We start from the raw sequence: 13,060 nt of genomic DNA on the forward strand, positions 1-13,060 counted from the left end.
CTTTTGCTGTCTTCACTTACCTGAACATGTCTGACTCCTTTCACTGTGCTCACACTTACTCCTTAGATCAGTTTGATCATGGCGGTGAACGTGATCGGTCAGAGGATGGACTTCTACGCTCTGCTTCATTCCTGCGCTTTGCTAGCCGTGTTGTCGCGCCGCCGCAGGAAGGCCATAGGAGAGGTTTGGCCCAAATACTGCTGCTTTACAGCCGGGCTCATGGTGTTCCAGTACCTGCTCTGCATCGGCATCCCTCCTGCTCTCTGCGTCGGTACGCAAATGTGTTCGGTTTGATTTGAATTAGCTTTGGTTTTCATTCAGCTCTTGGACACCTGCTTTCAAACATGACAGAGTAAAAAGCATATCTGCTGTGGTTTTAGAGAAAAAAATAAATAAATCTGAATTTAAAAGTGCAAAAATATCCATTGCTTTATTTAAAGGAGACGGTGTGTATTAAACAACTTTAGTGCTTTAGTTCGTCATATAAATATTCTGGATTTAGCCAAACAGCTTGATTTTGTCTCTGTTTTCTGTCAGGTTATGGTTTAAAATAAGAATCAAATAATTAAAGAAATCAAGCAGTTGCGCTACTGCTTATGTGTCTAAAATGCAAACTTTAAAAACACACGTTTAAAAAGTAAACTGTGAACCCTTTATGGCACCTACATGTTTATAGTTCTTAGCGCTGACAGTCGTTTTCCTGCCACTACTGTCCGAATCTGGGTTTCTGTTTACAGGCTCTTAAAACGGCGTAGAGTTTTATCAACTTTAGTTGCACACATAAAACATGAAACTGTACACCTATAACATAACATGATGCAGAAAAACTAAGAAACCCAGAGATACACAGACTGAAACACAGAGGACCCAGTGCTGAACCCAGAGGTTCACCAGCATGACGTTTGAAACATTTCAGGAAATTTGTCATCGGTTTTCTTTTACTCTGACATAATTTTATGCATGTCGTTACATCAGCCATAATCGAATCAATTTCTTCCTGCATGTTCTGGCAGATTACCCCTGGAGAACCGCAGTTCAGCCTTTGAACTCTAACGTCATAAAGTGGTTCTACCTGCCAGACTTTGCAATGAGACCCAATCCTTCCTTCATCTTCTGTGAGTGGATCTTTGCTTCTCGTCTCTTTACTTGCTCCTGCGTTTCTACGCACCAACTTCTGACCTCCGTCTCCGTCCTTCTCCGTCCTTCTCCCTGCAGACGACCACCTCCTGCTGCTCTGCTCGTCTCTGCAGTGGCAGGTTTTCGTGGAGGAGAACCGAGCCGCTGTGCGACTTCTGGCTGGAGACAACGTGGAGATCAGCCGCAATTTGGATCCGTGTTCCTTCAACCAGTTCATTCCAGTCGACAACTTCCTTCACTGCAGGTTGGTGTTGTTGTTTTATGCAAATCTTTTCAGAATGACGTCTCATGATGTCAGTTATTAGCTAAAGCAAAATCAAGTTGGAATGATTTTAATATATTTTGAGTGTGTTTTTTCTTATCTTTGACATTATGTTTCACCACCAATGTTGAATCAAAGTGTTGCTTTGCCGTCTTCTTCATCTTACTTGACAACAGCTGGTTAGCAGAAAGTATCTAAAGGTTGAATCTGAGACTTTCTAACAACTCTTTGCTGCAGTTTAGTGACATTTTTCAGTTTGCTGAATGTGCATGGAGCTCGGAGGCTTCAGACTTATTTGCACACCGTTATCAGGGTGATAATAAATGTTTCCTGGCACTGTGTGCTAACAACTTTATTTGCAGAAAGTTGCCTTCATTGCTCCACTTAAGAGTCTGCAGATTTAGATTGTACTCTTCTTTTTTTTTTTTATACACAGCAGTACATAAACAGTATCAAACTTAAATAGTTACTAATTATTGTGGTTGGCGAAATACAAAAATAGACATGGCTTATTATGCGTTTCCATTCTTGTACTTTATTTTTGTGCCCCGACTAGAATATAAAATGTTTTTATGTTTTGCATTTGACAACAATCCTCTAATTTTGGCTTACAAAATGAGAGGATTGTAATACTACTATTACAATACTACTAGGATTGTAATACTACTATTACAATACTACTAGGATTGCAATACTATTGCTTTATTTAATTATTTGTCCATGTAGGTTTTTTTATGGTTATTTTTGTCCTGTTTTATTGTAGAGATTTTCTCCTAGGAGCTTATCGAAATTCAGGTGATGCAACCTGGCCAATATATGCAGATGTAACTTAACTAACATTTGGATGTGTGACATTAAACATGAGCATTTTATTTTTTTAGGATACTTGTGATCAATTTTAGATAGTCTAATGACAACTTTCTGGCTTTTTTCAAATGGAAAACATATGTGTGTGTGTGTGTGTGTGTGTGTGTGTGTGTGTGCGTGCGTGCGTGCGTGCGTGCGTGCGTGTGTTTTGTCCCCAGGTCCTACCTGGACATGGTGAAGGTGTTTGTTTACAGCTACTTCTTCTGGCTGGTCCTCTGCCTCATCTTCATCACAGGCACCACGCGGATCAACATCTTCTGCCTCGGCTACCTGGTGGCCTGTTTTTACTTCATGCTGTTTGGCGGCAGCGTCCTGATGCAGCCTGTCAGATACATCCTTCGCCTGTGGGACTGGCTCATCGCCTACACCTGCTTTGTGATCGCCATGAAGAACCTCCTGTCTGTAAGTGGCAACACGGCACAAACACAAGGGCTCCATCTTTGAAAAACAGTACGGCTCCGAGCACTTTCAGACATGCAGCTCCTTGTTCTCAGATTTGTCAACCGGGTTTTTGACCCAGTTATTTGATTCCTTCAGCTTGGCGCTTGTGCGTATCTGGACAGCCTGCTGAAGAACAGCTGCTGGTTAATTCAGGCCTTCAGCATGTTCTGCACCATCAAAGGCTACAATGTTCGTAAGTGTTTGCAGTAATTACACATTAACAAGTTTTTTTCCCCCCACATTTTTTTTATATTGCAAACTGTATTTTATTGAGATTTAATGTGTTAGACAAGCAGAAAGTGGTGCATCACACGCCGTGCCGGTGTGTTGGTGGTCCTCGGCGTCGGTGGACCTGGGTGTGTGTCAGGTCACTTTCCTTTTGGAAAGTAAACTTTCACCCGGTTGTAAAGTCTGTTGCTGCCACCACCATTTATTCTTCCTGTACCTTTGATGTTTTTTTTTCCAGCCAATGAAAACTTGCGCTTTGTACACACATTTTAAATTTTTTAAAACATTGTACTCTGTCAATTCATTAAGTTTAAATAAGTTTTGCTGTATAAATATTGTGTTTGTGGAAGAAAAATCCAATGTTTTACAAGTGTTTCCCCGCACTTCCACACAGTTTTCTAACGTGGAAACAATCAGTGAGTCGTACAAAATATATCAGACATTTTTGTTTACCATAGCCAACAAAAATAGCTTGGGTTATTTTAACTTTTAAAATAAAACAGACTTTTAATGAGAAGCTTGAATGTTGTTCCTTTAAAAAATAAAAAAAAGTGCTTCTAATCCGACAAGCCAGCCTCACATATTACACTTCAATACATACAACTGCACTTAACGCACATTTTGGTTACAAATTGAGTCTGTTTGTGCCTTGAGACGACGTTCGCAGTCTGATCTGTAAAAAATGATTTCTGTCTCTGTGCATCTCAGCTGAGCCTACGGATGAGTGCGAGCTGCCAGAGGGCGAGGCCGGCATCGTCTGGGATGCGATATGCTTCACCGTGCTGCTGGCACAGAGGAGGGTCTTCCTCAGCTACTATTTCCTCTACGTGGTGTCGGATCTCAAGTCCGCTAAGATATTGGCATCGAGGTCTGACTTCCAGTTATTAATGAAACTTTTATGGAGACATTTGCGACGTTTAAGCATACGAGAGGCGCTTGGTACTTTAATAGGTACTTTAGGGTCATTATGATGTTTATATAAAGAAAAAAGCCTGCCTTTCCTGTTTTTTTTTTTAAGCAGCGTGTTAATATAGAAGTAATTACTACAGTTTGCTGGTCCCCATTGTAAGATGCAACTAAATAATTACTGATAGTGTAACACCTGATGACAAAAAGTGAAACAAACAAAAAAAGAAATAATGAACTGTGTGTGTTAACTTTATCTAAATTCATCTAAATCAGAAATATGATTCATCAATGTGTGAACATCAGAAAACCAGCTATTTTCCCTCTAAAAGGGTGTAGAAAATAACTATTAAAAATCCACAATAATCTTCTAGGCCAGTAAAAAAAAAAAAAAACACACACACACAAGTGAATGACCCCAGCAACAGTTAATTGGTGTTAATTTCTGTTTATCTCTCTAAGGGGCGCTGAGCTGTTTGAGGCCAAAGTGAAGAAGCTGGTTGCAGCCAGATTGGAGATGGAGAAGAAATCTGTGGAGGCACTCAAGAGACAGTAAGCCTGAACAGGAAAAGTCCATCAATCAGTTAATGGATGCAGTATATGATGATGACTGGCTTATTTCCTCTCCACTTCCATTTTTATCTTCTCGTGAAAGAGTAACGAGGGGGTATAAACTTTTTTTTCCCACTCTCTCTGTAGGATGGAGAAGATTAAATCCAAACAGAAGCCACCGGCTGCTGCGTCGGACAGAGCGGAACCGCCAGCAGGTCCGGAGCGGACGGCATCAGGTGCTGAACGCTAACATGTTTTAGCCTGTAAGAAGATAGCTGTTACCATGGGGATAAAGTCTACTGGAAACATCTATATGCATATTAGACCTGTGTCAGATAAGTCAATTAAGTAGGTTTTTTTTTTTTTTTGCTAAATCTAAAAAGAAATTTTAAAATCTGATCAGTAAAATCTTTTATATTGGTTCCAAACTGGACTTTTTTTGAAATCGCTTGACTGTTCCCACAATACATTGCAGGCAACACAAATGCAGCAAAATCTGAGTGTTGCTGAGGTTTAAAGTCGGGTGATTCGCTGCGTTTCATTTTGACCGACTGTTTCTACTCTTGCTCGGAAAATTGAAGCAAATAACCAGGATGGTTGTTTATTTGCAGGCGATGAGGAGAACGAAAAGAAAGATGCAGGAAAATGGTGGAAGCCTTGGGTCTCTCAGCCTGGAGGTGAGCGGCGAAATCCATCAGAAACCTCCTGAACGTTTCCACATTTGGTCACTTTACAGCCACAGACTTCACCATCGTTTCAGTAAATTTAACATAAGTGTTTTGCGGTTTTATGTGAGACAATGCAATAAAACTTGCTAAGTGTAAGGAAAGTTTGATACCATTAAACAAAATCCAATGCAACACTCAAAAGTCACCTAATTGGTAAACAGAGTGACCTTTACTGATGAGTGGGAAGCAGAAAGTTATTGTTGAAAGAAGTTCTGTTTTAAAAATGTAGTGAAACATGGTGATGGCAGCATCATGCTGTGGGGGACCTCTCTTCAGGAGGGAGAAGGGAAGCCGGTCAGAGTTCATAGGAAAATCCTGGAAGAAAAGATGTCAAATGCAGCAAAAATATGATTTCTTTTTCTTTCAGCTTCATAATTATATTCTATGTTGTATTAGTCTCTCATATAAAACTCCAACAAAATATGTAAAAAAAAAAAATTAAAAAAAACATTGAAGGATGTGGCAAAATGTGAACAAAATGAAGGGGTATGCATATTTTTTTTTGTAAAATTCATTGTAAAATTGTCAAATATCTTTACTTTCTTTTTTCCTTATTAGCCTGAATCTTAAAATAAAACACACATATGGAGTTTTGTTTTTGTCTGGTTGCAGAGTTTTTGCATCAGAGCAGCTTTTTTTTTTGTTCGGTTTCTTTATTCAGAGTCTTCCCCTGCTTAATGACAGTTCTGACTTTGGTATTGAACACAGTGGAGAACAACTGTGGCTACCACCTGTTTGAGAGCGACAGCGAGGAGGAAGAAGAAGAAGTTACAGAGGTGAAGGACGGAGAGGAACCACCAAAGAAGAAATCAGCTTTTCAGGTAAACAGATAAAGCAAAACAATAAGTTTTTTTTTTTTTTTTTTCCCCAGGCTGTCACATACTGACAGATAAGCGGATCATTTTTCTGATGAAAGGAAGCATAAAGTACCTCAGTGTTTATGTTCCAGTTATGTTTTTTTATGTTCCAGTGGGCGTATAACGCCTGGACTACCAGCTCCAAATCGGCTCTGAAGGATTTAAAGAAAGAAAAGAAAAATTTAAAGAAAGAGGAGAAGAAGAGGGCTAAGACAGAACTGCAGAAGCAGCAGGGTGAGACAAAAAAAATGTCACAATAACCAAAAGACTGGATAAAAAAAAAAAATAGAGAGATAAAAAACCGAATATTTTTTCAGGCATAGACAGAGCCGATTCCAGTGAGGATGAACTTGATGGAAGCACTGTGGCGGAAGAGGGAGAAGAAGAAAGAGGTGAGCTCACCTGTGAGGGGCGTTGGTGTTGTGTTTCTACATAACGCTGTTATTAAGTTCAAACAGTGAACAGCCAAATCACACCGGATCACGTCCACGTCTCGTTCGCGTCCTGCAGAAAACATCCTGCAGCGCGTCCTGAACACGCTCAAGTTCAGCTGGATGTTTCTGCAGTCTCTGCTCGACGATTTGACGGACAGCCTGAACGATTTCTGCAAAGACAGCCTGGACATTTCCAAAGTGCTGCGATTGGAGCGAGCGCTGCTCAACCAGCAGCAAAAGAAGGTGAGATGACAAAACGTCGACCTGGAGACTGTAAAAGTGAGAAAACATTTCCGTCCCACCCGGAAGCTATCTAACTTCAAACTTTGTGCTGTGGAACGGAAGAACAAACTCTGTGTGCATCTCTGCAGGGAAAAGAAGTGAGTCAGGAGAGCGTGAAGCAGTTTTACGAAACCTGGATATCCCGTCAAAACACGTTGTCGTCCGAGGAAGGTCTGGACGCGCTCTCTCCTCCTCCGACCCCGCCTCCCGTTGTCTCCTCACGTCACGTCTATGTGAAACTGAAGAGCCAGGCCTCCGCGGGCAGCAGCTTTGACAGGTAGACCTCTGGACACAGTCTGAATTTGCTTCTCTTGTATTTGCATTTTTGAAAACTAAAAAAAAAAAGAAGAAGAAGAAGAAAGCCTCAGTCTAACCCCACTTGGCTCCTGATCTCCTTCAGTTGTATGACGGATGAGACGATGCTGGGCTCCCGACAGCCAACGCAAGAGGAGCTGGACGAGCCTCCCGCCGCCCCGCCTGCTTCCCTGCTCCGACGGAGGCTGATAAAAGAGGCAAACATCGACCAGAGCTCCTTTGAGACTGATACTCTACCACAGAGGTGAAGGAACATGTTGAATACGCACTTCAGTCGAAGTACAACTATCATGCAAACTGTAACCAAAAATAGTGCAGAAGCGTCCGTGCTAAAATAAAGGGGGTAGGAAGTCACTCTTTAAATTATCTTATCATCTATTTAGCAAGCGTTAAGGGAAGTATAAGCTTTAATATATTTGGGAGATCTTCAGATTTATGTATGGATTTCATCAGCATTTCAAAGTCTTGCTACACTAAAAAACTTTAGAAGCGTTGCCGCAGGGTAAACTATGATAAAGCAGAAATCAATGATCAGAATCAGAATTCATTTTATTGTCATTATGCATGAGAGAAAGCAGAATAAAATAATAAAAAAAAAGCTACTCTGGGTCATCAGCCCATAAGTAAATATTTGGTTTGTTTGTTGGTTTATCAGTTATATTGTACTTCTTATTTTAATTCAGAACTAACTTATAATCATAAGTATGACAAAGTATTAGGGCCATGCGAAGAAAATAAAAAAAAATGAAATTACAAGAATAAAGTCATAGTTACAAGATTCCAACTATGACTTGTAGTATTGCGATTTTAGTATCATGTTATTGTGGCTTCATTCTCTTGCTACTTTATTGTCCTAATGCTATGACTTTACTTTCAAAATTCTATAACTTTATTCTCGTAATATTTCTTAATTTGATCAATCTGGTCTCGTAATTTTATTTATTTATTTAATATTTTCTTAGTATGGCCCTAATACTCCGTCGTATTGTCGCGACTTGGTTGAAAGTTTGGTTTTTCCTCTTATTTTTCTCTAAAGCCAAGAAGGTGATGACCGTCAGCAGGACGACCCAAAACAAGATGAGGACGTTGAGAAGGACGAAGAGGATAGTGAAAAATCGGATCGGGATCAAAATATAGAAGATGGAGACGAACAACAAGCTCATCCAGACCTGGAGAAAGATGAGGTGGATGAAAAAGCGCAGCAGAGAGAAGAGGGCGAATACTCCGGATACGTGGAGTGTGCCTCAATGACTGACCAGCAGAGCGAGGAAGAAAAAAGTCTCGACCTCTTAGAGTCTCCAGCACCTTTGACTCAGGAAACCAGGAACCTCACAGCCAGCGAGCTGCTGCTGAACAAGTCAGTACGCACACAACAGCCAGTCAAAAGCAAAATTAGAGTCAAAATCAAACCTTTTGCTTGTCTGCTGCATAACAACTTTGTCGTTTTTTTTCCTGCCTCCTTTTCTCCCGGCTCCGCAGCATGTTTGAAAACGACGAGATCTCGGAGTCTGATAAGTTTTTCAAGAGGCTGCCGCGGCCCGTGAAGCTGCTCTTCGCTCTCTACAACACCATGGTGTCCAAGTCGGAGATGCTGTGCTACTTTGTCATCATCCTCAACCACATCGTGTCGGCGTCGTTCCTCTCGCTCATCCTGCCCATTCTGATATTCCTCTGGGCCATGCTGTCGGTGCCACGGCCGACCAAACGCTTCTGGATGACGGCTATAATCTACACGGAGGTAGGTCGGTGCATCGGCTGCGAACATTTTCCCCTCTTGTAATAAATAGCTTTTGTTTCATGTTCTTTAATTAGAAATGTCAAAAAAGTGAGTACGTGACCTTTTTTCACTTCATCGCAAACTTCACTGTGTTTTATTGGGATTTCATGTGATAAACCAGCACATAGTAGAGCATAATTGTGACATACATTTTAATTGAGATTGATACTTGATTGCATTTCTTGATTTTCTTTGTGTTGTTTGTTCCGTAATGTTCTCTATCAAACTGCTGAGGTCTTCACACACCATTTATGCTGTGTAATTATGCTGTGATTAAATGATACACAGGCACACTCTTATTTACTTCAAATGTTTCTTCTGAAGACAGTTTGTGCTACTAGGTTTTATTTGGTTGAAAATAACTTCTAGTCAACAATTATCCTCTGGTTTGTGTCGCTCTCTCAAATAAAAGATGGTTGTTTGTTTGGCACTATTCCTGAAATCCTGCCTTTAATAGGCTAATAACAACCTGTTTGGATTCGTCTCTTTTCTCTGTCCCAGCTTACAGTCGTAGTGAAGTACTTTTTCCAGTTCGGTTTCTTCCCCTGGACCACGTCTGCTTACAGAGGAATCAACGCAGACCGACCCTTTGCCCTGCCAAACATCATCGGGGTGGAAAAGAAAGATGGCTATGTCCTGTTTGACCTCATCCAGCTGCTCGCTCTGTTCTTCCACCGCTCTATTCTGAAGGTGAGTCCGTCTTTTTTGCTTAAACAGCCCCGTCTGACAGCGCAGACGCCGGTGAGCTGGGTAGTTCTCATGCCTCTCCTGCAGTGCCACGGGCTGTGGGACAACAAGGAGGTGGAGATGCCCGACTTCTTCAAGAAGCTGAAGAAGAAGGTGGACAAGAAGAAGATGACCGGAGTGGATAAGACGGGGTGCAAGGAGAAATCGTTGCGCCGGCTGAAGTTCCTCCCCATTCAGGCCTCCACCACCTCCATATTCTGCAGACAAAAGCAAAATGATTCTGAAGAATCTGTTGGTGAGAAACATACGTTTTGCCTGTGAGCTGCCTCTTATCACCAACACGTCCACAGGTTTATTAATGTAAGTTTTCTTTGATTGTTTTCTTTTTTTTTTTTTGCATTGGAGAGGAGAAAGCAAAGAGGCAGCGCAGCAAGAAGAAGCGGCCGCAGCGTCGCACTGCTCCTCTGTCCAGGAAGCAGAGGATCAGGCAGCATATCAGAGAGACGATGCTGCAGGCCAAAACCACCTGCATAGAAGTGTACGTTGCTTCTCTGAGGGGCTTTTCAAACGATATTTTCACTTTGTTCACTATTTATAGTCCGGAGGTTTAGTCGCATTGAATTACTGCGTTTATTTTATGACCTGCTCAGAATTTGGTGACGTTACAACAACATATCTTAATGCATGTTAGTAGAACTTTATGTGATTGCAGGGTTTCCTCCAAAGTATTATAAGCCTGACGGGCCACCAGGCTTTACTCGAGCCCCCACCAGGCTAAGCATTACTTATTTATTTAAGTCTTTTTAAAATGTTTGCCTTTTTTTAAGACTTTATAGTTGGTGATCAGACATTAATCTTCCAATCTTTTAATAACACATAATTATCGAGTGATATTTGAAAATTTTCTGTCAACTTTAAACATTTTTTAACTCAAAAACACAACAGGCCACTGGATGAATGACTGCCCTAGTGCCCAACCACCAGGCTTAGCAGGTTTTCTGGGGGAAACCAAAGTAGCTCTTCATTATTCAGTTTATGAAAAATGATGCGATATCTTCACATTTATTTACTAATAAAAATCTGAAAGGTGTGGCAAGCATTTGCATTCATTTGATTTTAGTTTGATACCAGTACACAGTGTGTACCAGCTCCAAATTTAATCCATCCATCCATCCATTTTCTGAACACCCTTGTCCCTCAGTGGGGTCGGGAGGGGTGCTGGTGCCTATCTCCTCCAAATTTAATTTCAACATGAATTCTTACGTGTAGAATAGGGCGCCATGATTGGATTTGACCTTTGTTTTTGTTCTTTGTTTTTTCCAATGCATGGATGAAAACTAACACGGGACCTCACCACGAAGACACAATCCTCTTTACCAAACATGGTGATGGCAGCATCATGCTGTGGGTATCAAGATGGACAGGGAAGCTGAGATAACAGGAAGATGAATAGGGATGGACCACACTTTTCAGATTTTTATTTGAAAAATATTTGAAAACTATGTTTCTACTTCCTACTCACAATCATGGTCTGTTATTTAAAGCCCACCAAAATACGTTTGAGGTACTGAGACTGAGGTGTGCGAGTTTAACTAAATATGTACTTATTTTTGCGAGGCAGTGTTTTGGAGCAGAGCAAAGTGTGACGTCTCTCTTTCTCTCTCTCCCTCTCTCTCTCTCTATTTCAGAGCTCTCCACATCTATCTCCCCATCAGGCAGTTCTTCTACGACATCATCCACCCTGACTACAGCCCCGTGTGTGACGTCTACGCCCTCATGTTTCTTATTGACGTCGTCAATTTCATCCTGACCGTATATGGATACGGGGCGTTTGGGGTACACACATGAGCACAACTTTTCTACCGTATGCGGTTAGGATTACACAGGATTCTGTGTGGGACATCACCCAGTTTCTGCCTCCTCTTTAGAAATACTCTTCCTCTGTGGACATCTCAGAGACTCTGTCAGAAGACCAGGTTCCCGAGGCCTTCCTGGTCATGCTGCTCATCCAGTTCGGCACCATGATTGTCGACCGCGCCCTGTACCTGAAGAAGTCTCTGCTGGGGAAATGTGTTTTCCAGGTTGTGCTGGTGTTCGGCATACACTTCTGGATGTTCTTCATCCTCCCCGGAGTCACAGAGAGGTCAAAGCTTTTCTTTTTCTTTTTTTTTTTTCTCTTCAAACTGATTTACTGGAATGAAGCCGACTAACCTTCGCCGTAAACTTAGCCTTGGCCTAAAGTTGTGGACTATGTTTAAAAGCTGGAAATCAACCAATTCTAAGCCTAATATTTATTCAGTTATGAAAGAAACTTGACAAACGATATGCTTCACTAAGGGACATTTCACCAAATATTAGAGGGGCTGCGTTTATGTTAGAGATTTTATTTATAATGAGAGGACAAGAGGAAATCCACAGTACATTCCAACTCGTGCTTCCAACTTTTATTTCGTTGAAGATAATGTGTTCAAATTTCACCATGCACAAAAAAAAAAATTAATTCAATAATTTCTAAGCACTGTAGTCATGCCTGTAAGTTAATCACCTGAGAAGTATAGATTGGGTTTGTATCGCTTTAAGAATTTATAAACTCCTGAGGAAGACACAACTTTAAAAGCAAAGAGAGGAAAGGACTGGACTGACATAAATAACACTTTTTTTATGAAAGGGTTTTTATGACACCCTGCGTCTGTTTACTTTCTGTCATAATAAACTCAGGCAGTGAATCTGTCGCTTGGTAATAAAAAGACGGCGTCGATGTCTCTGCTTATCTCTGTCTGCTCCAGGAGGTTCAACAGTAACCCGATTGCTCAGCTTTGGTATTTTGTGAAGTGCATCTACTTCGGACTGTCTGCCTATCAGATCAAATGCGGCTACCCAAACCGCATCCTGGGCAACTTCCTCACCAAGAACTACAACTACCTCAACCTCTTTCTCTTTCAGGGGTACGATTTCCTTCAGCAGTTACCTCAAGCAAACACTGTAGCTTTTAAAATATATCTGCTTTGTTTGTTTGTTTGTTTGCTTTTTCAAATGGCTCCCCGACTCTCTCCTTTCAGCTTTCGGATGGTTCCTTTCCTCACTGAGCTGAGGGCTGTGATGGACTGGGTTTGGACCGACACCACTCTGTCTCTCTCCAGCTGGATTTGTGTTGAAGATATCTACGCAAACATATTCATCCTCAAATGCTGGAGAGAGTCTGAGAAAGTAAGAGAGTGTGCCTTACATCCATAACCACAAATTTGCATGAAATTTATTTGGATTTTATGCGATAGAACAACAAAAAGTAGTGCACAACTATGCTAATTTTCCAAAGAATAATGGACAAAACGTTCAGCCTCTAAATGTTAATTTTAGAGGCTGAAGCGTGATGGACACATTAAAAGCTGCAGCTGCAGTGAAGGCATTTCCACAAAGCATTCACGTAGAGGTTGAACATATGGATCAGGTTTTTATTGTTAAAAATTAAAAAAAAACATTCTCTTTACAATCACACTCTGCTTTCCATTGCTCTGTCACCTGAATCCTGACAAAATTCATTGAAATTTGCCATTAAAATTCCAGAAAGTGAAAAAGCTCCTGTGGTA

General features: G+C 41.1%; 1 protein-coding gene across 2 annotated transcripts in view; it reads left to right on the top strand.

The window, feature by feature from the left end:
- The window catches only part of LOC103156056 (piezo-type mechanosensitive ion channel component 2), a 51,687-nt gene that overhangs the window by 33,340 nt on the left and 5,287 nt on the right, over positions 1-13,060 (top strand). For both annotated transcript variants that reach the window (XM_016663979.1, XM_016663978.1), the window contains exons 26-49: positions 67-271; positions 1,014-1,115; positions 1,216-1,381; positions 2,425-2,668; positions 2,804-2,900; positions 3,644-3,803; positions 4,304-4,393; positions 4,541-4,629; positions 5,005-5,070; positions 5,830-5,942; positions 6,092-6,212; positions 6,296-6,370; positions 6,489-6,655; positions 6,784-6,971; positions 7,095-7,253; positions 8,046-8,366; positions 8,489-8,747; positions 9,288-9,476; positions 9,561-9,768; positions 9,879-10,011; positions 11,162-11,309; positions 11,402-11,616; positions 12,260-12,418; positions 12,533-12,680. In XM_016663979.1, coding sequence (XP_016519465.1) covers positions 67-271; positions 1,014-1,115; positions 1,216-1,381; positions 2,425-2,668; positions 2,804-2,900; positions 3,644-3,803; positions 4,304-4,393; positions 4,541-4,629; positions 5,005-5,070; positions 5,830-5,942; positions 6,092-6,212; positions 6,296-6,370; positions 6,489-6,655; positions 6,784-6,971; positions 7,095-7,253; positions 8,046-8,366; positions 8,489-8,747; positions 9,288-9,476; positions 9,561-9,768; positions 9,879-10,011; positions 11,162-11,309; positions 11,402-11,616; positions 12,260-12,418; positions 12,533-12,680 — 3,822 coding nt within the window. The remainder of the gene's footprint in view (positions 1-66; positions 272-1,013; positions 1,116-1,215; positions 1,382-2,424; positions 2,669-2,803; positions 2,901-3,643; positions 3,804-4,303; positions 4,394-4,540; positions 4,630-5,004; positions 5,071-5,829; positions 5,943-6,091; positions 6,213-6,295; positions 6,371-6,488; positions 6,656-6,783; positions 6,972-7,094; positions 7,254-8,045; positions 8,367-8,488; positions 8,748-9,287; positions 9,477-9,560; positions 9,769-9,878; positions 10,012-11,161; positions 11,310-11,401; positions 11,617-12,259; positions 12,419-12,532; positions 12,681-13,060) is intronic.

Source organism: Poecilia formosa, unplaced genomic scaffold (assembly GCF_000485575.1).
Source record: "Poecilia formosa unplaced genomic scaffold, Poecilia_formosa-5.1.2 Scaffold461, whole genome shotgun sequence".
NCBI lineage: Eukaryota > Metazoa > Chordata > Actinopteri > Cyprinodontiformes > Poeciliidae > Poecilia > Poecilia formosa.